Source organism: Anolis sagrei, chromosome 3 (assembly GCF_037176765.1).
Source record: "Anolis sagrei isolate rAnoSag1 chromosome 3, rAnoSag1.mat, whole genome shotgun sequence".
NCBI classification, from domain to species: Eukaryota; Metazoa; Chordata; class Lepidosauria; order Squamata; family Dactyloidae; genus Anolis; species Anolis sagrei.
The window spans coordinates 26,291,760-26,318,887 of record NC_090023.1 but is presented as its reverse complement, the minus strand read 5'-3'; the positions used below and the strand labels follow the sequence as shown (position 1 = coordinate 26,318,887).

Sequence of the window (27,128 nt, the reverse complement as noted above, 5' to 3'; positions counted from 1 at the left end):
GTTCTCCTTATCCACAGATTCTATATCCATAGATTCAACCTTTCCAAAAAGCAAATCTTAATTTTACCATTTTACATAAGGTATACTATTTTACAATGCCATTTCATATACTAGCACTTGAGTATTCATGGATTCTGGTATCCGTGTGGAATTGTGAAAGCAAACCCCAGTGGATACCAAGTTCCCACTGTATAATAAACTTCTCAGGCTGAGCAAACATCTCCTCATTCACTGAAATTGGGGGGAGGGGGGGGATAAACAATGACACCAATGTGCTCCTGTCTTATTCCCAGTTCCAGTTTCCTTAGTAGAAAGACAACCAGAACTGAAAAAGTTTTTTAGATTAATATTTCATAGAATCATAGAGTTGGGAGAGACCTCTTGGGCCATTCAGTCCAACCCCCTGCCAAGAAGCAGGAAAATCACATTCAAAACACTCCTGACAGATGGCCAATTTGCCTCTGTTTAAAAGCCCCCAAAGAAGGAGCCTCCACCACACTCCGGGGCAGAGAATTCCACTGCTGAACAGCTCTCACAATTAGGCAGTTATTCCTAATGTTCAGGTGGAATCTCCTTTCCTGTAGTTTGAAGCCATTGTTCTGCATCCTAGTCTCCAGGACAGAAGAAAACAAGCTTGCTCCCCCCTCCCTATGACTTCCACTCATATATTTATACACGGCCCTCATCATGTCTCCTCTCAGCCTTCTCTTCTGCAGCCTAAACATACCCAGCTCTTTAAGCCACTCCTAATAGGGCTTTTTCTCCAGACCCTTGATCATTTTAGTCACCCTCCTCTGGACACATTCCAGCTTGTCAACATCTCCCTTCAATTGTGGTGCCCAGAATTGGACACAGTATTCCAGGTGTGGTCTAACCAAGGCAAAACAAAGGGGTAGCATGACTTCCCTAGATCTAGACACTATACTCCTATTGATGCAGGTCAAAATCCCACTGACCTTTTTAAGTCTACATTTTTCAGGTCAGCATTTGCTGAGTGAAGCAATGTAATCTAGGATGTCTTCTTTAGACAAGGGAGAAGAATTGTGTTTTCATATTTAGTTTTAAATGCTTGAGAATACAATACCTTTTTCTTAGATGCTCTGAAAGGATGCAGGTAAACCAACATGGGATCATCTTCGGCTTTGTAAGTCTCCCAGAATTCATGACCAATTTTGGTGGCTAAAATGTTTTTCAAACAAGAAGCAGCAGCAGATCTAACTTCAATACTGAAAGAATTATTCTTTTTTAGATTTTAGATCATAACACAAAATACATCTACTTAAAGACTGTAAGACTTTCTCATATTCAGTTTTATACTCACCATTGATCTATTAAAGCATTATTTATGAGAGTTAACATGATGAAGACCCACTGAAGTTCCCTGTCTTCAAAGAGATCGACTGCACTTAAGCAGGACACATTTTTATTGTGTTGTAAAGCTGTGGTGGAAAAACTGATGGGGCCAATTTCTCCCAAACAACTTCCAACTGCCTCTGCAAATATAAATAATACTCTCAGAGATGGCTTTGTATACATATCTTATTTATCTAATCCAGGGGTCCTCAAACTTTTCAAACAGAAAGCCAGGTCACAGACCCTCAAACTGTTGGAGGGCCAGATTATAATTTGAAAAAAGCATGAATGAATTCCTATGCACATTGCACATATCTTATTTGTCATGCAAAAAAACACTTTAAAATAATACAATAATTAAAATTAAGAACAATTTTAACAAATACTTATTAATATTTCAATGGGAAGTGTGGACCTGCTTTTGGGTGATGAGATAGGATTGTTGTTGTTGCTGTGTGCTTTCAAGTCATTTCAGACAGGTTGACCCTGAGCGAGGGCCAGGTAAATGACCTTGGAGGGCCGCATTTGGCCCTCAGGCCTTAGTTTGAGGACCCCTGATCTAATCTATATATATCCATACACCTAATAAAAGTGAAAATCGGTATGTGTGCATGTGGCTGGGGTGTCTACTTCCACAGACAGGCTCCCACTTCCACAAACAGCTTTAACCCACAGTGCTGAGGAGCCACCAAAAGCCCTCCCTCCAATGACATTTAAGGTGATAGCAAGAACCATGAACATGTAGCCCAACGTCCCCTCCAAACATGTAGCCAATGTCCTCTCCAAACACCATACTGCCCACCACCCAAGGAATGCTTTCATTCGAGGACAATTTCATTCTACACCACCAACAATGGCCCTGGACCTAACTTGGATCAAAGAACTCCCATGGCCGACAAAAAATACAGGAGGGATTTGGGGTAAATTCACCTTGATTTATAGGAATTATGGTTCACCTACATCCAGAGAACACTATGAATGCAAACAATGATGGATCTGCACCAAATTTGGCATGCATATCTGATATGTCAAAATTTGAATACTGGTGGGTTTGGGGTGGAATTTGCTGATGAGGACATTGATGAAAAAGAGTTTGACACCATGACTTATAGGATCTACCCGAATTCCAAATAAGTCTGGGAGGAAACTTGTTTGAAGGACTTTGCAATTGAAAATGCTTTTGCTACTCTACATTTGTCTATTTTAGTGTCCAATAAGTATACAGAAAGTTCGATCCTGGTATCTCATAATAATGTTCCTAAAGTATGTGCATGTGTAGTTGCCACTGATCTTGTGGAATGAGCGCTATTGATGCAACTACAAAACATATTGGCTAGATTTCCCCTAGACCACTGATTTCCTCTAAATTATAACCATAAAGGCCTTCTACTAATTAATGTGGAATCCATAGGCCTGTTAGAAACAGTCACTGGATCTTGAGAAGCATCAGCTATAAAGTGCAGAACTTGTCAACAGCTATCTGTAAGATACGGGCCATTACTTCTAGTGTATCTAGTATGCCCTGAATCTATAATAGTGCTGCCCTAGGAAACATGGAGCATATACTATTGACCCCACCGCAAAGACAGTCGCTTCCTTAGAAACTCATAGGTTATTGGATTCTCCTCCAAACCAGCCACAGAATAAGAGTACAGGTAAGGTAGCTGTTCCTTTCATATAGCAGCGAAAACAAAAAGGACACATTCTATTTTATTATTTTACTATGTTGAACTTGTGATTTTTTTCACCAAATGGGTTATTATTAATTTGATGATAGCATGCTATTTTTTGGATACAGAACCATGAAATCAAGGATAGAAAATTTCTGAAAGGGATCTGAATTGCCCCTTTCCCAAATGCACAGGGAGTTGTACCACCCTCTCAATGCTATCTGCATTGAGAAGGAGACCATTTTTGTCTTAAAACAAAGTGAACAGTCACTGCAAAAACCAAATTTGTGCTTCTGGGATCCTCCTGGAACTAGAGAACACATTGTGTTTAAAAGAGAAATTGCATTGTTGCCATAGGGGAAAACAATGCGAACATGACACAAAATGGAGAGGGGAACATGTGTCCCATGGCTACTTGTAGTTCCGTCCTTGTATTAAATGGTAAGAGCTGTATAGTATGGCTTTTCTGTCAAAAGAACTGTAATTTTTTGTTCATATACTTACCCAAGACAGTATCTGAAGAGTTTATAGCTGTTTTTGAAAGTTGCAAAAGACATACCACAAGTTTCACTATTACACAGTCTTTTGGATTTTCTGTCATTTGAAAGAAAAGGTATTAAAATAAATATCAAATGTATATGCAAGCCTTGCTAAATTGCATTTGCAGAATCATATTATCAACTATAGACTCTATCAGGTGTTAGACCTGTATTGCACCCATGTTATATTTTTTCTGCCGTAATATATTTGTCTAGAGTATGCAGTGAGGGCAGACTCTTCTCATCTTGGCCCTCCACTTAAGAAATGTGTTCACAATACATGCTTCATCTTGTGCATTCCTCAATAACAACCATACGTTCCCAAAGTCTTTTGTGGATCTCAATTATTACTAGTGAACATTAGTGATGCTGGTCATTGTTAATTTTACACTGGCATGTTTACTCTTTCTATTCTCCATGGAAGCAGTAAACAAGCTTGCTCCCTCCTCTCTGTGGCTTCCTGTCACATATTTATACATGGCTATCATACCTCCTATCATCCTTTTCTTCTTCAGGCTGGGCATGTTTAGCCTGAAGAAGAGAAGGATGAGAGGAGATATGATAGCCATGTATAAATATGTGAGAGGAAGCCACAGGGAGGAGGGAGCAAGCTTGTTTTCTTCTTCCCTGGAGACTAGGACGCGGAACAATGGCTTCAAACTACAAGAAAGGAGATTCCATCTGAACATTAGGAAGAACTTCCTGACTGTGAGAACCGTTCAGCAGTGGAACTCTCTGCCCCGGAGTGTGGTGGAGTCTCCCTCTTTGGAAGCTTTTAAACAGAGGCTGGATGGCCATCTGTCAGGGGTGATTTGAATGCAATATTCCTGCTTCTTGGCAGGGGGTTGGACTGGATGGCCCATGAGGTCTCTTCCAACTCTTTGATTCTATGATTCTATATATATTAGCTGCTTTTTAATTGTTATTTTCCTGAATATCAATAAGTACTCAGTAATTAATAGCATATATTCATGATATATGGGGTGTTAAATTTGTTGATGTCATAATAGCAAAAGACTTTAAAACTAAACATGAAATAATAATAGTAACAATCCTGATAATGAAAATACAAATTGCAGCCTGTATAGGAAAACAATGTAGTGTCAAGTCTTTACCCTGAAACTGTTTCATAAGGTTCTTCATTTGTTCCTTATGCCTTCCCAGTCGTTTGCGCAAATCACTTAAACCTTCACGTCTTGTTAATGATAATGAATCAGAGATATTTATGGACAAGAAGTGGTTTATTTCCTGCAAACAACACATTGATTTTGGAGTAAGGATACAAGATACACACACACACACACACACTCCTAGCAAGCCTTGCAATTACCATGTTTCCCCGAACATAAGAACTTGTGTTATATTTATTTTTTCCTCAGAAAGACACACTATGGCTTATTTTCAGGGGATGACTTATTTTTATTTTTAAAAAAGACCCACAGACTGCTTGGTGATGAGGGAGAGACACACACACAGGGCCAAGTAAAACAGCAGCCACACCTTTACTTCTTCCCCCTAAGGACACACAATACCTAAAGCAGAGCGCCCTGCTCCTCACTTCACTGAGGAGACTTTTACTTTCACTTTTTATGTCTCCCTCTATGCCTCAACTTGCAGCACGCACAGAATGACTGAGACCTGAAAGGGTGAGCTGCCTTGTTGATGGGGCTGCCTGCACCCCCTCTCCGGTCACTTCCGATATAGCAGCTGTCATGATAGGGCAGATTAGAAGGACTCCCCGTCTTCTTTACCACTCCGAGCCGGTACGCTGCATAGCCACGCCTATCACTATGTCTTATTTTTTGGGTGGAGCCCCCAGTGGCGCAGTGGGTTAAACCCCTGTGCCGGCAGGACTGAAGACCGACAGGTCACAGGTTCGAATCCGGGGAGAGGCGGATGAGCTCCCTCTATCAGCTCCAGCTCCTCATGCAGGGACATGAGAGAAGCCTCCCACAAGGATGATAAAAACATCAATTCATCCGGGCGTCCCCTGGGCAACGTCCTTGCAGACGGCCAATTCTCTCACACCAGAAGCGACTTGCAGTTTCTCAAGTTGCTCCTGACATGACAAAAAAAAAATGGGATATGGCTTATACTGCGCAAATGCTTAGAAATCCTGCTACAGCTTATTTTATGGGTATGTCTTATTTTCGGGGGAACACAGTAGGTGTCATTATAAAAAGACGTACATATTCATTACACAAATATATTTATAGACTTTGAATTGCTAAGATACAAAATTGACATTTGCTCAAGTATAATGATAAAAATCTATAACAACAGTGTCAGAATACGCATATTAATCTGCAGCATGGAACTAGAGACTTGAAAATTGATTAATTAGTTGCAAGGAATTAAAGTTGATATATAACTAGTAATACCCTCTTTGACAATATTGTCAGCCTCCCACAGTAGAGGTTGGGGCATGAGATTACTTTCTCCATATGACTTCTAGAAATGTTCATGTTGCATTTTCCTCTGCAGGGCAGTGAACACTTTAAATAGTTCAGAGAGAGAAGAAAGACCTGTTGCCAAACAAGTCAGTAGAGGAAAGACTGAATGGTGAAGGGAGAGAAAGATTAACAAGGGAAAAAATAGGGTGAGAAGAGAAAGACCACCACAGGAAGGGAGGGAGGCACTAATGTATCCCAAACTCAGGTAAAGTTGGCTGAACAAGCACCAGGGAGAGAAAGAAAAGTGGAGTCAATAGTAATAATAGAAAATCAAGTTATTCCTGTCTTAGAAGCTGGCACATGAATTGGTTCTCTGCATGAGCCAGAGAGTTGGTATTTCTCCTGTTGTAAAAGAGTGTCCACCAAAACATAGTAAATAAAGTATTTGGACATGTTTACTTTTTTACTGAAATCATTTTACTTGCTATGATTTTGCAAATCAAGTGATTATATTACCTCCAAAAGAGAAAATTCCCCTTTGCTGTATTTTATTTTTTGTTGCGTGGCTCGCAGTTCTTTGAAAGCAGGATGGTCAGGAAAAGGATCGAGATGTTTCACCGCTTGGTACAGATTTTCATTGTCCTTGTTATCTATGACCAGATATCTCAGTAAGCCCAAGATCTAACATGTGGTTTAAAAAGAAGGACCGGAAACGTTTATAAGAAAGTCTTCACATTTTTACATGAAAAAAACATAACAATGTGAATGTAAATTGATGTAAGAATATTTATGCTACTTGCCTTTTTTACATGAAAATATTCATAAGCAGACCCACTCACTTTTTAACCTACACTGCATAGGAACCCAGAGCAGAACCAGAAAACTCTGCATTTATTTGAAAGAAAGACCAATTCAGCTATTTGATATTGTTCAACAGAGAGTTCAACTAAAGCAATGCTTTTCACCATTTTATCTATATTTAAATACATTTCAAAGTTTATTTAGATTTGAATGTGGTGCTGATTCTAAGATCATTCCTCTACTCACTGGAGCTACATACAAAGGAGTGCCCAGTTACAAACATTCAACTTATGTATGACTCCTAGTTACGAATTGGCCTCTTCACTCTCTCCCTCCCACAATATCTTAGTGCTGAGCCATAGCTTGTCTGTATCTCTCCACATTCTTTCCTTTACTCCCTGTCTATATCTCTCCGCCATTTCCTTTCCTTTGTGTCTAACATCACTTTAACTGCAATGGCTCAATTTTATGTAATCCTGAAATTTGTAGTTTGGCGAGGCAGCAGCGTTCTTTGGCATTTATTTAGTGTCAGGAGCAAACCAAGTCTTCTAAGTCACCCAGTCTTCTGTGTGCCCAGGAGGGAGTCTCTCATTTGGTATCAGCCATTGATTGAGGTTCTGGGTTTTAGCCTGCCACTTTTGGACTCTCGCTTGCTGAGGTGTTCCAGCGAGTGTCTCTGTAGATCTTAGAAAACTGTTTCTTGATTTAAGTCATAGGTGTCCTGGCTGATATCCAAACAGAGGAGATGGAGATGTCACTGCTTTGATCCTTTCACTAATGGTTGCTACTTCCGGTAGTGGATGTCCGGTAGTGCAATACCGGCTAAACAGTGTAATTTCTCCAGTGGTGTAGGGCGCAGACACCTCATGATAATGCGGCATGTCTCATTAACTGTTTTTGCGTGGTGGGATGTGTCCCACACTGGGCATGCATGCTCAGCAGCAGAGTAGCAAAGAGCAAGGGCAGATGCCTTCATTATCTCTTTGGAAGAAAAGGCTTAAGACCTTGTAAAACTAGGTCTTGCATCCCCCCTTGATGGATTGTCACCTTGTCATGGTGAGGGGGCTTTCATGTTCCAATGAAACTACAAGTGTAACCACTGGAGACATGCATTCTTGTGGGGGGGGGGGGTGTAGGGTGTGTGTGTGTGTGGGGGGGGGGTGTAGAGCACAATCCGAAGATGGCGGATCAGGCGGAAGATAACACAGTACATGTTACAATGGCTGTGAAGGCAGAAGAAGACTGCAACAGATTGAGAAGCCACAGTCATTGTGTTAACCACACCAATGGTTGGAACCCTCACTCTATAAAGACTGTGTGTTTATCGGCTGTGCAGCAACTACCACACATGAAAAAAAACTCACACACAGGCATCTTCAAAGGACTTGGAAGGCCATCATACTCTAACAACAAGGGATCACCTAAATAAGTAAAGTAAGTAATAATAGGATCCTATAGTATTGAACCATGGCAGTTAAAATGATGTCAAGCTGCATTCATTCTACAGCATAGATGCACCCTAAAGAAGATGAGACAGAGTAAACTGAAGAGGCTCCTTGAGGGAAGGCTTACCCATTTCTCTGGTTTTCCTTTCAATTGCTGGAAACTTTGAAGTTCTAACACTTTTGTTTTTAAAAGAAAAAATTCTATGCATGCAGCAACTATAATACACACTTTTTTTGCCAAATTTATTTATTTAGGGCTTTTATAGCCCATCCTATCTCAACCTCCGCAGAGGGAATCAGGACGGCTAACAAATCAGCACCCATGGTGCCCACATCAAAACATGAATATAATTAACAAAAATATAACAAAACAACAATATAAGCAGTATAATCAGTATAAAACCATATGAACAATATAAAAGAAGTATAAAAACAGACCTAACAGTCAGCGGTCACCTATTTAAACAAATTAAAATGGTGCGCCTTTTGCTGCTGTGCATTACACCCAGGGGGTGGGGCACTTCCCTTGCATGAACTGGGCTTGTTCCAACTTACATACAAATTCAGCTTAAGAACAAATTTACAGAACCTATCTTGTTTGTAACCCAGGGACTGCCTCTATATTTAAAAGAATCTATTTTCATGGTTCAGTCCTGCACAATCTTGCAAACCCATCTTCTAACTACCATGCCTTGGGAGAGGTAGCATCCCTAAACAAGATGACAATTGACTTGTGAAACTGAGGGACTATCTGAAAATAGGTTTCTTATTAAAGTCTTCAAAAAAGTCACCAGACATGCTTAATTACTTGCCACGTTTTGTTTATGGATCATTAATTTTGTTATATTATGGGGAAGCAGACTTCAAATTGTCTAAAATAGAACAAAAGAGGCCCTGCTGTTAATTCCTTATTAAGAACTTACCTCTTCTTGGGCTTCAGGTTGCTCTCCCACAATAGGTACAAGTGTACCTACAATAACATGGAGGTGAGTCCCTAGGGCATCGCGACAATATTTTACTGTCGTGTGGCAAATACGATTGAGAAGATCTAAACACAGCAAAAAATTCCGAAGGAATATCCCTCTGAGTGGGATTGTTCTAAAACACACATAGGAGAAAATAACAAAACATGTTGCAGGTTCATATTAAATTTGAAGAAGCAATTACTGAGGTTACTCAGATAATAATAATAATAATAATAATAATAATAATAATAATCTTTATTTGGACCCCGCCACCATCTTCCCAAAGGGGACTCAGGGTGGCTTACAAGAGGCCGAGCCCAAAAATGCATTACAATAAAATAAGACGAAAAACATCAAATAAAAACATCACAATAAAATAAATATAAAAATACAATAAACAATTCAAAAATAATACAGTGAAAAACCAAACACAATCGCAATGGGCGGGCCACGTGTGCAAAATACAATGATAAAAACTCAGGATGAGATAGAAAATAAAACAGATAAACTTATAAGGAAGAGACTCATAAATGATGGAGAAGTGGAGACAGGCCTTTGTACAGACAGGAGGTAGTGCAATATGGGGACAAACGTAATGAGATATGGAAGGACACTAAATTCTGGCTTTGCATTATGTGAGAAACTCTCCTTTCCTGCGGGAGAAGTCGGTTCTTGAGTAGATGAACCAAAGTAGAATAAAGAAGCTTAATATACGCAACTAAACATAAACTAACCATGCATATAGATGACAGCACACAGTACTCCTATTTACCTGTTACTGATGTGATGAATCATAGTATAAATTGCATCCCGAAGCACAAAAGCCCATGCTCCTCCAAGACCATCTTTTATATCTTTCAGTAACAAATTTACAAAAAAGTGATACACCATAAGAATCCTATGTTTTTTGTAAATATTATTTGTTTCAGATGCTTGCCTACATATGTCAAATAAGATCTTCTGGAATGATTCCTTCAATAAAAAACAAAAACAAAATATTGATATGTAATATCGCATGCAATTTTTACATTCAACATTTAAAAAAAAACCTGTCAGTCTTCCCATTTTTATTCTATTGTTTTCATTTTTATTGTTATTGTAGTTTATATTGTTTTTGCTATGTGTTATGCTTGCATGAGCATTTGGAGATTTCATTCAGTAAATTTTGCAGGGTTCTCTTAGGTAAAAATTACTCAGAAGTGGTTTTGACAGTTCACAAAGGTTGTTTTTTTTTGTTTTTGTTTTTTTGTCGTGTCAGGAGCAACTTGAGAAACTGGAGTCCCTGGTGACACAATGGGTTAAACCCCTGTGCTGGCAGGACTGAAGGTCAGAGGTTCAAGTCCAGGGAGAGTGTGGATGAGCTCCTTCTATCAGCTCCAGCTCCCCATGTGGGGACATGAGAAAAGCCTCCCACAAGGATGGTAAAACATCAAAAAAAAACATCCAGGCATCCCCTGGGCAACGTCCTTAAAGACAGCCAATTCTCTCACACCAGAAGCAACTTGCAGTTCCCAAAGGTATAACTGACTCATAACATTCCAAATGGTTTGAAATCACAAGGCTAAACACGGTACCGGGTTACAGCCTGTGTTGGATGGAGTTGCACTTGCTCTGAAGGCACAGATTCACAGTTTGGGAGTTCTCCTGGGCTCATCGCTAAGCTGGAACTCCATGTTTTGGCGGAGGCCACGGGCTCTTTCACACAATTAAAACTTGTGCGCCAGTTGTGCCCGTACGTTGAGAAGTCAGACTTGGCCATGGTGGTCCATGCTCTGGTTACATTGAGAATAGACTCTACATGGGGTTGCCTTTGAAGACTGTTCAGAAGCTTCAAATGGTCCAACGGATGGCTGCCAGGTTGCTCACCGGAGTAGCATACAGGGAGCATACAACTCCCTTGTTGTGTCAGCTTCACTGGCTGCCAGTCTGCTACTGAGCACAATTCAAAGTGCTGGCTTTAGCTTATAAAGCCCTAAACGGTTCTGGCCTTACCTGTCTGAACGTATCTCCCTCTATAATCACCTGGGAGGCTAAGATCTTCTAAGGAGGTCCTACTCTTGGTCCCACTTCCTTTGGAAGTGCGGCTGATGGGGATGAGAGATAGGGCCTTCTCAGTGGTTGCCCCTTGTCTATGGAACTCCCTTCCTAGTGACATTAGATCTGCCCCCTCCCTCTTGGCCTTCAGAAAAAAAAATAAAAACATGGTTTTGGGATCAGGCCTTTGGTCAGTAATGGGAGAAGTGCAATAGGAGACTATAAAATAACACTGATGACTTGGACTGGCCTTGGATTATGTGATTTTTAATTGTGGTTTTAATGTGATGTTTTAACTGGTTGGTTTTAATGTGTTTTTTAATTTATCAATGATATGTGTACATGTGGCATCGAATTGTTGCCTTTGTAAGGCCACCGTGAGTCCCCTTTGGAGTTGAGAAGGGCAGGATATAAGTGCAGTAAATAAATAAAATAAATAATAAATGAAGTTTTGCATATTTTAGGGGTCTGTGTCTAATAATTACATATAGCTTCTTCTGATGAAGCATATAGAAGTCTACAAAAACCTATGCACAACAAAAATATTTACTGTTTAAAGTGCTGTAAGACTTTTTGCCAATGCTTTATAATAACAAGTTTTCCTCTGAAATGCACTGACATATGCATTAATGTTACATACAGTTTTCAAAAGTATCAAATAAATGTAACAAAATAAAGCTTTTAACAATGTATTAAAATGAATAATTACTTACAGGGTTTTTGGAAAGAATTGCTACAAGTTCTTTTGACTTTGTTTTACAGCAATTGCTAATGTAATCCAATGTTGTTTTGATGACGTATGATGGAAAACAAGGAGGATTTGGAGAAGGATCCAGATCTCTGTGGAGGGAAAAAGTTGAAAGATTGCAGAGCTTTCAAGACTTAAAGAGGCCATTAACGAAAAGATTATGTTAACTGACAACAGTGTAATTGATACTCCTAAAAGGTACGGGAAAAAATATCAATTCAAGTTAAATTATGCATTTAAATGAGTGCACAATGACATAATTTAATAAGCTTTTTAACTGTTTATCTGTCTATATAATTTGCTGATTCAACACTGGATTCAAAGATGCAAAGTTAGCCCTCAAAGACTATGCATACACACACACACATGTGTACTCACTTGGGAAATATTATTTTTTCCACTTGTATCCAGATGAAACAACGTATGTGTGCAATACATCGGTGCACAGTCATCTAAAGCAGCGTTTCTCAACCACTGGGGGGGGTCACGAGGGGGGTTTCAGAGGGGTTGCCAAAGACCTTCAGAAAACACATATTTCTGGTGGTCTTAGGAATCCCTTTGGCAGAGAAGGCTAAAGATCTCTTCTCTTCCTTTATCGTCCTTCAAGTAATTGAATCTAAAACCATGTAGCTTGTCTTTCAGAGGACTTCTGGCTTCTCTGTGTAGTCTGACACTGAATGACGTTAGAACAGCTTTAAAATCATGGGTCACTAAGCAAAACCTTGAATTTTTCCAAAATGGTTTTGATGCCTGGGTTAAACAATGGTACACATGTGTACAAATTGATGGTGATTATGTTGAATGGTGGTTTTGTGTAGAGGATAGTTCAGGCTATGATCTGTAGCCACTTCTGCCTTTATATGTTCATTTATAATGTTTTTATTACACAGGAGGCAAAACATTTTGAGCCACCCTCGTACATCCTGCATATCAGATATTTACACTACCAAAATTACAGTTATGAAGTAGCAACAAAAATAATTTTGTGGCTGGGGGTCACCACGACATGAGGAACTGTATTAAGGGGTCACAGCATTTGGAACCACTGATCTAGAGAAAAAGAGTAGAAAGACTACATATGTGCGATTTCACAGACACCACAATTAAGAAAGAAAGGCATGGTTAAGAGAAGAGCATCACTTGAACTTCCTCCAATAAATAAAACTTGGGATATTTATAAAGAACAAAGACATTTTTCCATGTTAAATATCCACCAGGACAACAAGGTTTACTCATTAAAAAGTTCTGCATGTTAGAATACAAAACACACTAAAAATGTAAATCTTACCCAGCAAATCTCTTTAAATCACATTCTTCCCCTGTCTTGATATCAACTGGTTCATGAAGGGTCATCAATATCTCTACCACAATCTCTGGCAGATTACTATGAAATAGATTTTCTATCAGCTGTAAAAAACACACACACACACACACACACACACACACACATAGAGTTATTGTTATCAGGATAAAACAAAATAATAACAATTAATTGCATGATATCATGTGCAGCTATTAAGATGAATAATACTTTCAGTTATTTTTCTGATTTGGAAATGAATTTCTATTATTGACTTGCAAAATAACCATCACACTGAATGTTAAGATAGTCTGGGGAGGCCCTGGTCTTGATCCCGCCACCTTTGCAGGCAAGACTGGTGGGGATGAGTGGCAGGGCCTTCTAAGTGGTGGCCCCTTGGCTATGGAACTCCCTCCTCAGCGAAATTAGACCAGCTCTCTCCCTCCTGACCTAATTCTCTGTGCAATAAGTAATTATGGAATAGTGCAATTTATGACCGGAATGATGTGGTTTTAATTAACTTGTTTTAAAATTATTTTTGTTTTTAATTATTTAGTTTTAATGTATATGTTTGGTTTTATCCTATGTATGTATATGTGGCATCAAATTGTGTCTTTTTTGTGAGATACCCCTTTCGAGGTGAGAAGGGTGGGATATAAACGTGGTAAATAATAATAAATGTGGTAAATAATAAATAATAAACACTACACAGTTATGGCAATTGCATAACACTTCTTACTTTCATGGATTCATCTTGTCGAATCCTTGGTTTTCTTGTTTCATGAAAGGTTTTGAATTCTCTGCCAGAGTTTTACAACTTTTAGCTTCAAACTACAAATTCCATGACTCCACTAGATAGTCATGGAAATTATAGGTATCAAACTGCCATAATTATGCAACATATATATACCCACAGTCATTGATTACTTCTACCACAGCTACATTTAAAATGCTAGCCTTTGAACTAATTCAATGTAATCACGCAACTTAGACAATCAGAAAGAAAACAGAAGAAAAATATACTTGTCTTCCTAAGCAGCTTTCACTTTTCAGTGTTTCATAGACTTTAGAAGCTCTCTCTCTCTTTTCTGCAAATTCACCATCTTCATGATTCTGGTAGGCAAAGTAAGGGAGAATATTCACAAGGATCTTGGGAAAGCAGTGTGCCAGAAGCTGCTTCCCTTCTCTTTTAATCTCGTCAGCGATGCATTTGACCTCTTCAAAATGATTTCTAATTACCAGTTGCGGAATCAAAATTTTGTAGCAGGATCTAAAATCAAAAGTGTGAACCTCTGAATTATAATAATTTTGGGAGAAAAATTACATTTCAAATATAATATATAGCAATAGTTCCCTAAACAGTCAGCAAATGCATTTTTGACACATTTATTTATTTATTTCAAAGTTTTATATACCGAGCTTCTCACCTCATAAGAGGGACTCAGCCCGGTTTCCAACCATAAGAACACATACAATCGCTAAAATATCAAAATACACATTACAATAAAACATTTAAAAAGCACATATATTTAAAACTACAGTGGTCAGTCGTCATACTAAAATCGAATATACACCGCCTTCCATCCAAATCATTGTCTCATTCTTCGAAAGCCTGTCTCCATAACCATGACTTCACCTGTTTCCTGAATGTCAGGATTGTTGGGGCGGTTCTAACCTCTGGCGGGAGAGAGTTCCAAAGTCATGGGGCCACCACCGAGAAGGCCCTGTCCCTCGTCCCCACCAGCCGTGCTTGTGAGGCCGGTGGGACCGAGAGCAGGGCCCCTCCAGACGATCTTAGTAATCTTGATGGTTCGTAGGGGAGAATACATTTGGAGAGGTAAACCGGGCCGGAGTCGTTTAGGGCTTTATAGGTTAACACCAGCATTTTGAATTGTGCTCGGAAGCTAATTGGGAGCCAGTGGAGCTGGTGTAACAGCGGAGTGGTGTGCTCCCTGTACCCAGCACCCGTTAGTAATCTGGTAATTTTGTCAGCGCCGATTGTGTTTAAGTGCAGGCCAAGGTCTTTAGGCACTGCACCCAGTGTGCCGATCACCACTGGAACCGCCTTGACTGGCTTGTGCCAGAGTCTTTGCAGTTCGATCTCATATTGTGTCAGCTTTTTGAGTTGTTTCTCTTCAATCCTGCTGTTGCCTGGGATTGCAACACTGATGATCCATACTTGTTTTTTTTAACACAATCTTGAGGTCAGGAGTATTGTGCTCCAAAATTCTGTCAGTCTGAATTTGGAAGTCCCAGAGTAGTTTGACGTATTCATTTTCTGTAACTTTTTCAGACTTGTGATCCCACCAGTTCTTTGTCACAGGCACAATTTCCAATTAATCATCTGAGCAATGGTGTTATCCCTCTGCTTGTAGTCTGTCTGTGCAATCTTCTTGCAGCAGCTGAGGATGTGATCTATTGTCTGCTTCATTATTATTATTATTATTATTATTATTATTATTATTATTGCCAGCTGTCCAATCAATTACAGGCCACCATTAGCTTTCAGAACAATTATTTTCATCAATTCTCAAATTATGTTGCAAATTACCTGACGTTTGTCATCTAGTATACCAGATTTGTGAGTTTAAATAGAAAAAAGGAAGAAAAATGTAATATAAATGCATACCTGTAGAATTCTTCTAAATCAGAGTAATTTAACAAAGCGTAAGGGAAAAGTGAAAGGCTATAGCTGCAGTTTAACCACTCTTGAACAAGATAATCTAGATGGGTGTTCATAAAATCCTCTACATTTTTATAGCCAGTGGTCCCAGAAATTCTTTCTAAAACCTGTATGAGAAAAAATACGACAAAATCAAAGCACAAACATTAGTGAAATTAGTATTCAGTATCCAACTAGAATGCGCCACTGAATCAATTAGATTTCCACAGATGTTGATTTAATATTGATTCAATGGCTGCACTGTAACTGGGACTAGCAACTGGATTCAGACCAGTTTCAATGACATAGCATTACATTCAGTTTGAAACAACTCAGGGTTGTTTCTGGAAGTCTCCTAAAATAGGCTTCTCACACAGATGTCTGTGAACAAAGAATAAACATTACATATGAAAACAAGTATTGCCTTTGGCCTCATAGCTATTTAACAATCATGCACAGGACTGCAAAATATGTAGATTTTAATAAATTACATATCTTTTTATTTAAGTTAGCCTTTTATTCATACCCAGACATTATTTGCAAAAATGTAGACAAATTCTAAATCACTCTAGTTTCACTTGCATTTATTTATTCATATGGATTCCCAATAAGCATACCTTTCTTACAAGCTGGGGTTCTAATCCATTCTCTTTGACACACTGGAAAATTGCAAACAATGCTTTTTTTTCACACACAGGACTGCAACGTAAAATCATTGTTAACAACGTAAGGAGAACTAATTTTCTATTACGTTCTTCATCAGGACGATTCTCTTGACACACAGTGCCAGTTGCCTTGATTGGGAAAAAATACAGAACGAGAATGAGTAAATACGGTAGATTTGACAACTCCTGCACCCATCTACAAGTTTAGTCTTTGAATTACAACTTTAGATAAAACAGTAAAATAAGAAAAAAATTCTAATTCATCTATTTTTTTAAAGACATGAGAATAGCAAATTCAGTTATGCTCTAGGTACAGTATCCCCTTACAAAGTGTAATCTGAATATTATATTGACAAAAGTCTTAACAGGGACAAAGTCTGTTGGCCCAGCATAAAATAACATCCACTGACCATGAGAAGTCAGTATAGTGGGCCTCTCTATGTATTATTAGTGAAAAACACAATTACCAGCTTCTTTGTTCCCTCTTGAACTTTTATGTACAAATTGTCAAAAGCCCTTTGCTGGATCTTCAGAGGAAGAGGTTTTAATAAACCAGTAGAATCTCTCTGTTTTTCATCTTGGAACAAACTGATAATCAAATAAAGAGAAAAATAAGTTGGGAAAAATGACACAATCACCATTTTATAGCACAATGACATTTCTGTTACACCTGAGCTCTTAAAAAGGAAGAGAGGGATAAATCAAAACAACATGCAATAACAACAGCAACAGCAGGAACAACAATACAATAATAATTGGATAATTTGCTATAACAACAGCAGGAATGACAATACAATAATAATTGTATTCTGAATCCCTCTCCAGGTTTCCTGAGTGCTTATATCCTAGAAGATTGTGCAACTAATCAACAATTCTGTGTCCCATACAATTGGGTAAAATGCTCATCATTTAGAATTCAAAAGCATATCATCTAGCAGAGCAATGGCCATAAAAAGATCTCTCTCTTCTCTTACTTATTAAAGATCCTTTGCAAATTTTGGAAGATGGCAATTAAAGGTAAATGTTTCCCCTGGTCTAGTCATGTCCGACTCTGGGGAGTGGTGCTCATCTCCATTTCTAAGCTGAAGAGCCGGTGTTGACTGTAGACACCTCCAAGGTCATGTGGCCAGCATGACTGCATGGAACACAATTACCTTCCCACAGAAGCGATACCTACTGCCATTTGCATGTTTTCGAATTGCTAGGGTGGCAGAAGCTGGGCCTAACAACGAGAGCTCACCTCACTCCCTGAATTTGAACCACCAAGCTTTTGGTCAGCAAATTGAGCAGCTCAGCGGTTTAACCAGCTGCACCACACGGGAGCCTTGGAAGATGGTACTTTTCTTTCTCATACTCACTTGTCAATGAAATTAGAAAAACAGTCTGATAGTGCAGTAACTGCCTTAAAGGATGACAAATTATCCATCTTTGCAGTTGTTTGGAGGTTCATATAAAATGTGTATTACTGCATGGCAGGGATTGGACCACGTGGCCCTTGTTGAAGTCCCTTTCAACTCGTATTTTATGAGAAATTAGCCCAAAGTTTTGGAACTTGGCATCAAGTGTATTCCTGGCCTTTGAAGAACCTGCCCCATGAAAAATGAGGCACAGGAAGCAGCAAGCATCACTTTGAATACATGCATAAGCTATTTGCCTGTACTTGTATTTCATGTTGTAAGATAATAAATAAAAAGGCCATCCAAAATGGGTAACCTTTAAATGATTTCTCTCTAGAAGGCAATCAAAGAATTAAAAACCAAAAGATATCTACCTGGTTACTGATTTTGCAGCAACCATGCAAACCTGAAAGTTGCTGTCTGCAAGGAAGTTAGAGAAAGCATCGTGCACGGTCAGATTTTCATCTTTAACATTCAGCATGGTCCATTTTGAATATGGATCAACCTATGGAAAAAAGGAAGAGTATACCTTTCTTCTTTATGGAATTCAGGAAATACTTTTTTATTCCACACGTCTGGTTCTTAACTTACCTGAAGTAAGGCTTTCATACAATTCACTAAGGCTATTCTTACTGGCGCAGTATATTTTCGTTCACTTGCTAAATGCCTGAAACAGATAGTATTTAGTATTAGATGATAAAAGGTGAAACACATTTTTGACTGTTCACTTTTAGATGTTTTGCTTAATATGAATATTTTTCATGACTCAGAAAGAAATTTGTTAGCTTTACATTTATGCAGAAATTGAAGTGGAATATGTCATTAATATAAGGAAGACAAAAAATATTCATTTTTGTTCATTATATAATATTATTATTTTAATGTCATTTTGATAATGTTGTTGTCTGTTGTATATGCTTTGATTTTATTGCTGTATTATGTTGTCCGGGCTTGGCCCCATGTAAGCCGCTCCGAGTCCCCATCGGGAAGATGGTGGCAGGGTAGAAATAAAGATTATTATTATTATTATTATTATTATTATCATCATTATATAATATTTGTAATTATATTTAGGGTTTATGATCCAGTGTGGGATCCATTGTGGCTACTGAGACTTCCATTGATTCCCCACAAGCCCTCCCCTTTTCAAAAGATGAAACAAAAATGGCTATTTTAGGGGCTGAAAAAAATTATGAATGTAAAAAATGCCTTTTCATAACTTTATAATACAGCTTCATAAGCTTCCCATTCTGAAATAACCAACTAAGCCAATCAGACTACCCCCCAAAATGACTAGAAGTGACATATTGCCACTTCTAGTCAATTTAGATGCCATCTCTACATATACAGTATACAACTCTCTGGGCATTACAGCACTTTCACTTCCAGTCCATGCTTGCTTCTGGAATAAAGGACTACAAAATAGCATAGAAGATTGCCTTATATGTAAACAGGAAATTGACCCACTGAGCCTATTACTGTCAAAATGAATTTGGAATAGCTATTTATTTATTTATTTATTTATTTATTTCAGTACTTATATTCCACCCTTCTCACCCCAAAGGGGACTCGGGGCGAATCATAGAACAATATACGGCAAAGATTCAATGCCGATTATACAATGACAAGACAGACAACAGACAGAGGTATATTCAGGATTTTTCTCATCATTTGGCATTTTTTGGAGGCTGTGCTTGGTTCCAGCCACGGGGGTGGTGTAATGTGAGGGAGCTGTTGCTCCATCTCCATACTGATGAGCTTTCTTTCTCCGAAATGCTGTGCCTAAAATACCTCCCCGCATAATGCGGCTCCTATTCATCTACTCACATTGCTGTTTTCAATCTGCAAGGTGGGTGGGGGAGCTGGGCTGAATGTCAGGAACTCACCCTGACCCGGCTTTGAACTGTCAACCTTTCAGTTGGCAAGATTTACTGCAGCTGCAGTTGGTGATTAATAATAATAACAATAATATTTTATAATAATAATAATAATAATAATGTGTGATCCAATACAACAGCCAGCAGAGTGATCTTGACTGTTGTTGACTCATCTTGTTGTGCTTCAAATAATAATAATAATAATAACTTTATTTTTATACCCCGCCACCATCTCCCTGAAGGGACTCAGGGCAGCTTACAAGTGGGACCAAGCCCTGAACGTACAAAAAAATACACCAATTAAAAACACAATAGCATATAACAATCCAATTAAAACACAGCAGGATATAAAAACATCATTAAAGGTATACCAAACCAAATTCAACAACCAGTAACCAGGACAACGGCAAGATCAGGTTAGAGAGGGCTGGCACAGGTTTGTGCAAAAAGCAGACAATAGGGCCAGGGCTAGGGCTAAAACGCTAACAACAATCTTATCGGGAAATAGTGGTGGTAAATAAATTAATCTGCTGTACTAAAGCCAGCCTTTTCCAGAATTTCAGACAGGATTTTTTCAAGCCTGTATAGCACTGTCAGGGACTGAATATGAAACCTAACCTACAGATAGCTGTTTGATGAGTTAGGACTGCACTGTTATTAATGGATAATAAATTAACTGGCATTGAAAATGTTCTTAACATACCAGAATGCCCCTATAACTGTTAAAAATGGTCCTTGGGCTCTACTTAAATCTTCAGTATTTGTCGTGGCGATGCCCAAAGCAGTCACCACGGGAAGAAGATTGTGGAGAATTGCTGAGCAAACCTCTTGATCTCGACGATAAAAGGAACAGACATCCCTGTAGGACAAAACAGAAAGTCTGAAGAAATGCAACAGGGACATATTTGTAAGTGGAATATCTATTTGATTAAATGCAATCGTTTTCTTACGTAAGAGGGCTGAGAAGTGAGACAATCTGATCCTCTAGTAAGGGATTTTCTTCACTTGGGAGCTCCTTCAACAAGACCAAATACTAATGCAAAAAACAATTAAAAACAAAACGTAAGAAAGGGATTTAGTAGCGCACTAAATCACACATGCAGTACAAAAACATTCCGGTTTAATATGTAATTATTGTCCACAGTGGCACACAATACAATTTGAGTATCCTCAGCTAAAATGATTGTGACCAGAATTATTTGAATTTTTTTTATTATTTTAGAATACCATATGTTTGCGCGCGCACACACACACACACACACACACACACACACACACAAGCAGAGATAGAAACACAGAATGAGCTATCTCAGACATGAAACCCAACTCTAATCACATGATTCATTAATGTTTAATATCTTATACATATAGACATGAAAGTAACTAAATATAATTTTGTGCATGAAACAAATTTTGCAGACATCAGAAAAAAGTGTTACTATGTGGGTTTATTTCATATTTTGGAGTATTTTAGAATTTCAGAATTCCAAGTAAGTGAAATTCTATCTGTATTTTTTAGATGTTAATTTAGGATAACAATATTGGTTATCCTACAAAAAGGAGCGAAGTCGTATATGTAATGAAAATAATTATTTAATGGCCAAAATAGTTGAAAAATAGCTATACCAGCAATCCTGATAAATTAGAACAGCCCCGGATGGCATAGCCAACGATCACAAAAAATAAGATTTGCAGTTCAGAACATCTGGAAGGCACCATAATGGATAAAACAGGAACACATGATGACTGTAAACAAGTGCTTCTGCAGCAACAATTACTATGTCAACAAGAAATTTAGATTCAGATTAGGGGTATATCTACACTGCCAAATTAATGCCGTTTGACACCATTATAACTGCCATTACTTAATGCTACAGAATCATGGGAAATGTAGTTTGGTGAGGCGTCAACATTATTTGTCACAGAAGGCTAAAGACCTTTTAAAACTACAGCTTCCTGAATCCCACAACATGGAGCCACGGCAGTTACCGTGGCATCAAACTGCATCAATTTTACAGTGTAGATGCACCCCAGGAACAGCCATCTTTCCAAAGTCTGAGGTCTACATATACTTCTCATTAAACCTTGGAGAACTATATATCCAAGGGCAAGATGGATGGATGGCATCCTTGAAGTGACTGGATTAACCTTGAAGGAGCTGGGGGTGGTGACAGTCTAGAGGGAGCTCTGGCGTGGGCTGGTCCATGAGGTCATGAAGAGTCGGAAACGACTGAACGAATGAACAGCAACAAACTATATATCCTTCATCACTCAAAAACAGTCCAAAGAATTTGAAAAATGTGTGGGCTTTTAAAAATTCAAACAATGACAATTAATCCTACATTATACCCTCTTTGGGGGGGGGGGGGGAATAACACCCTTGGCCTAAAACAAATCAATAGGAGGAAACATGGCTTAATTGCTCAACTTAAGAGTAAAAATCAAAATCAAAAATATTTGTGAGAAGGGGTAGTCTTAGAGACCCCTAGTTTTGACAATGCTAAAGAGAGTAATAATCTTTCACCAACATACTCACCATATGGAGATGAAGTGGTTTTGTATAATCAAATGTGTTTCCCTCAATTAGCATCAAGAGTTTCCTTCGAATTTCAGAAACTCTAAAGCAAAGCATTTGTCCTGAAGTTGCTGTGACAGCAATACACAAGAACTTTAAAATGTCAAGGAGCAGCAAGTCCTGCTTAGTCAGATGTTCTTCTGATAATGGGCTTACAGCACCTGTAAATACAAGTTACCAAAAATTGAAAATGTATGATTCCAAACTGACAGTGGAAACGTGTCAGGAAGTTATAGTTAACTGCAGTTCCTTGGTTGTGGTCCTTAAATGGGCTCTAGACAAAAGAGAGATTATTTCTAAAATAGGGACAGTGACTGCTATAACACAAGAGCTGGTACAACACTGATGAGGACAAAATAAAACACCAGTGGTCAAATTACACAGCTGCAAGCCTTAGAAGAATAAATAAAAAAATAGGGTGCTTCCAGACGATAATTTGATTGTGCAATTGCCTTCCTTTGTTCTTACAGTTTTACAAAAAGTCCAAGTATAACAATTCCTGCATTGTGACCACCTCTGGCCTAAATTTTGTAAATAGTACACATCTTCGAAATATTGTTACATCTCGAATAAACTACTGCAATGCACTCTACATGGGGCTGCCTTTGAAGACTGTTTGGAAGCTTCAAGTTGTACAACGGGCAACAGCCAGGTTTCTTCCTGGAGCGGCGTACAGAGATCACACAACTCCACTGGCTGCCAGTCTGCTACCGAGCACAATTCAAAATGCTGGTTTTAGCCTATAAAGCTCTAAATGGTTTCAGCCCAGCTTACTTGTCTAAACGTATCTCCCTCTATGATCCAACTCAGAGATTAGGATCACTCAAGGAGGCCCTGCTCTTGATCCCATCCCCTTCACAGGCTGGGCTGGTGGGGACGAGAGACAGAGCCTTCTCGGTGATGGCCCCTCAGCTATGGAAATGCCTCCCCAAGGAAATTAGACCAGCCCTCTCTCTCCTGAACTTTAGGAAGAAAGTGAAGACAAGGCTGTGGACCAAGCCTTTGAATAATGATTCCCAGTGCAATAATGATATCTCAGTGCAATAATCAACAATGCAAGTGACAACTGGGATGGCATCTGGAATATGCTTTTGGATTGTGTGATTTTAAGTAATGGTTTTAAGTCTGATATGTTTTAATTATGTGATTTTAAAGTGTATGTTGTTTTATTCTATATATGTATTCATGGCATCAAACTGCGCCTTTGTTGTGAGCCGCCCTGAGTCCCCTTCAGGGTGAAAGGGCAAGGTATAAATGCAGTAAATAAATAAATAAACATATTTGTGTAAGTATGCACTAAAAAAAAGGATAGTGGTTGAGTACATACACTCTACTGTTCAACATTTTATTAAACATCCATTTTATTAAATTTTATTAAACATCTTCCATCCAGATGTATACTATGAAAAATTGTAACTGCTAGTGGCTTTCACTCAAAAAATTCAGATTTAAGCAGTCTTTTAAACCTGATACATGTGTAGCCTGCTAGAATTGAACTCCCCCCCCCCCCCCCAAACCATTCACTGGCCACAAAATGAGTCATATATCCATTCAACCTTACCGGCTAAATTCTGCAATTCTCTGTTCTCATTTGCATCACCAGCTGCAGCAGAGTCATCATCAAACAGATCCAAGACTGCTTGGTCTTCTCCTTCCATTCTACTCTCTTCAGGATCTTCTTCCATTAAGTCCACTTCTCCAATTTCATTTGCCTTTGTAGTAAAAGCCATCTAATGGAAGTCATTTATTTAGAATTATTTCATTTCATCTCCATAACGCATTCCATAAGCCTTCTAATAGAAAAAACCCCACAGAACTCTATTTTATGTAGGTTTTTTTTTCATGTCAGGAGCGACTTGAGAACCTGCAAGTCATTTCTGGTGTGAGAGAATTGGCCATCTGCAAGGACATTGTCAAGGAGATGTCCGGATGTTTTGATGTTTTACCATCCTTGTGGGAGGCTTCTCTCATGTCCCCGCATGGGGAGTTGGAGCTGACAGAGGGAGCTCATCCACGCTCTCCCCAAATTTGAGCCTCCAACATGTTGGTCTTCAGTCCTGCCAGCACAAGGGTTTAACCCATTGCGCCACCAGGGGCTCCTATTTTATGTAGTACTTAATACACAAATTCAAACTAGTTTAGAAAACAAAGTATGAAGGCATCACCCTTGCCTGCTAAAAGTTGTCTTCATCATACTGGGCAGTTCCTTTCAGATGTGGGGTTTCCATAAAAGTGAGATAGTATTTCCACAAGTTATGCTACACATCTATATACCATGCTGTAGGAACACCACCAACACTGATAGTACTTACCAGATGCTTGCAAATATCTGTAAGATCATTCATCATCTTTGATGTTAACAAATGCAACCAAATGTCAGACATATTCTTTTGCGGGCTGCTCTGTTGAAACAATCCAAAATACATTATCATAGTACTCTCTTTCTCTTCTACAATCTACAGCAATACTACAAATCTTTCCATTATTTCATTTCTCATTTATTTCTAACAATAACAAATTAGCAGGGAATCAATACTTTGGTCCTATGAAGCTGTTGGGTGAAAATACTACTTCCTTCAAGAAGAAATCCTAGTTCTTTTCAACAACTAATAAGAAAAATACAAAATCAACAAATAAAAAATTCAGAGATGGCTAAAATCTAAAAGAACGTGCTCCACAATTCCTTGATACAATGGCTTAAAAGCCCAAGTTTATTATCAAATTCTTACTCTTATAAACTTAAATTTTGCTGTGTTTGTCTACTAAAATTCTGGATTTAATAATCTTAACTAGCATGATAACGCACCCCCAACACTTGATTCATGTAAAAAGCCCATTCACCACTGTACTTAAGCAGAAACTGAACTTCAAAAATTGCAATAATTTATCATTATTTTGTAGAACATTTGTGTGTGTGCATACATATAAGTAAAGGTAAAGGTTTCCCCTTGACATTAAGTCTAAGCGTGTCTGACTCGGGGGGGGGGGGGGTGATGCTCATCTCCATTTCCAAGCTGAAGAACTGGTGATGTCTCCAAGGTCATGTGGCCAGCATGACTGCAAGGAGTTCCGTTACCTTCCCGCAGAAGCTGAACCTACTGATCTACTCACATTTGCATGCTTTCAAACTGCTAGGTTGGCAGAAGCTGGGGCTAACAGTGGGAGCTTACCCCAACTCCATGGTTTTGAACTGCCAACCTTTCAATCAGCAGTTCAGCAGCTCAGTGGTTCAACTCGCTGTGCTACCAGGGGGCCCGTTCATACATATACAGACACATAATTACAGATAAGCAAACTACATAGAAAAGGACATTGTCTTCAGATTGGACACTACAAGAATGTTGATGTCCTTAGCTTTAGACTGGACTGAAATATCAATAGAGATCTTACCTGGTTACAATTACATAAACAGCTAGCACACTGCATTATCAAATTCTTCATTGAACTGGTCCTGGAATCTTCATTTAGCTTGTTTTTAGACTGAGAAATGTTTTCTCCTACGCAATGAATAAGAGACTTAAAGGGAAAAAAATAAAAAAAAAGTATTCAGGAACTTTAAAAAAACTTACTTTTTATTGAATCTATGTTAAAAATTAAATGTGCTAAAATTACAATTTAGTTTTATATACCATCAGTGTGGGCATTTCATTTGCAATCAAACATGATATTGATATTTCAGAAAAGATAATCATATGAAGCAGCAAATATCTTATCTTCCAAGAGTACTGGCAGTAAGAAGGCAACAAAAATAAATCTGCCATGCTTCAGGGTTTGCCATCTCTAGATGTTCAACAACAGCAATAGGCCACTTCACATGATGCAGAACTTGATGATCATCTACTATTTCAGGAACGAGGACCCTAAAGGTACCTTCTTTAAATATAAATGGACAAAATTAACTAAACAAGAGGAGAAGAGCTTTTCATTATTTGTGATTACTGGAAACAAAAAGAAATTCCCACTCAAGATTTATAATTACAAAAATGATGGATCTGGCAGAAATTGTTAAATTTATACACCTGCCAGACCTGGATTATGATTGCGTGGTTTATAAAATCACATGGTTTTATAGTGATTGCAATATTTTTAAAAAGTTGTACTGTAATTCAATTTTTATCTTAATTTAATTTAAGATAAAATTTAATTTAATTGTATATTGTTGTTAAGACATTGAATTGTTGCCTATCTGTAAGCCGCCTTGAGTCCTCCTCGGGGTCGAGAAAGGTGGGATATGAATATAGTAAGTAAATAAATAAACGCCTCCTTTCTGCCATTGTTCCTCTCATCATTAGAGGGGGATCAGATTAATTTTGCCCTGTAAAATATTAAGACAATCCCATGTTCTAAGGTTGCCTATGAGTAAACCTATGGAAAGACAGTCACTGCTCTAAGACTTTCCTCATTTTACATGATTGAGGCCTGTGTCTCCTTCTACTACAGGCACTTCAGTTTGGTATTCATTAACTTGACATATTTAGTTGAAGTCCTACCTTGGCTTTATGAAAAAGCTCTGATTTAAGTGCTTCTTCTGCTGTCAGGATACCAGCATAGCAATAGCAGCCAAGAACTCCAGTCAAAAGGCCACTGCAACGTACCAGAATTTCTGCAGGCGTACTCTTAAAGCAAATAACATTCACAATTTCAAAATATCTGGTTTTGCAATGAACAGCTTATATTATTTACGTAGTCTGCTAACATAATGCA

The 27,128-nt window shown here is 38.5% G+C and overlaps 1 protein-coding gene across 2 annotated transcripts in view; it reads right to left on the bottom strand.

The window, feature by feature from the left end:
• Nucleotides 1–27,128, bottom strand: part of ATM (ATM serine/threonine kinase) — a 91,635-nt gene that overhangs the window by 42,295 nt on the left and 22,212 nt on the right. For both annotated transcript variants that reach the window (XM_067466553.1, XM_067466554.1), the window contains exons 14-35: nucleotides 26,915–27,040; nucleotides 25,815–25,940; nucleotides 24,737–24,826; nucleotides 23,986–24,154; nucleotides 22,386–22,585; nucleotides 20,800–20,882; nucleotides 20,553–20,708; nucleotides 18,564–18,639; nucleotides 18,347–18,477; nucleotides 17,043–17,163; nucleotides 16,528–16,704; nucleotides 15,878–16,038; nucleotides 14,272–14,518; nucleotides 13,237–13,355; nucleotides 11,914–12,040; nucleotides 9,939–10,138; nucleotides 9,125–9,299; nucleotides 6,472–6,636; nucleotides 4,678–4,810; nucleotides 3,528–3,617; nucleotides 1,322–1,493; nucleotides 1,085–1,226 (exon numbers count right to left, since the gene is read on the bottom strand). In XM_067466553.1, the coding sequence (XP_067322654.1) occupies nucleotides 1,085–1,226; nucleotides 1,322–1,493; nucleotides 3,528–3,617; nucleotides 4,678–4,810; nucleotides 6,472–6,636; nucleotides 9,125–9,299; nucleotides 9,939–10,138; nucleotides 11,914–12,040; nucleotides 13,237–13,355; nucleotides 14,272–14,518; nucleotides 15,878–16,038; nucleotides 16,528–16,704; nucleotides 17,043–17,163; nucleotides 18,347–18,477; nucleotides 18,564–18,639; nucleotides 20,553–20,708; nucleotides 20,800–20,882; nucleotides 22,386–22,585; nucleotides 23,986–24,154; nucleotides 24,737–24,826; nucleotides 25,815–25,940; nucleotides 26,915–27,040 (3,186 nt within the window). The remainder of the gene's footprint in view (nucleotides 1–1,084; nucleotides 1,227–1,321; nucleotides 1,494–3,527; nucleotides 3,618–4,677; nucleotides 4,811–6,471; nucleotides 6,637–9,124; nucleotides 9,300–9,938; nucleotides 10,139–11,913; nucleotides 12,041–13,236; nucleotides 13,356–14,271; nucleotides 14,519–15,877; nucleotides 16,039–16,527; nucleotides 16,705–17,042; nucleotides 17,164–18,346; nucleotides 18,478–18,563; nucleotides 18,640–20,552; nucleotides 20,709–20,799; nucleotides 20,883–22,385; nucleotides 22,586–23,985; nucleotides 24,155–24,736; nucleotides 24,827–25,814; nucleotides 25,941–26,914; nucleotides 27,041–27,128) is intronic.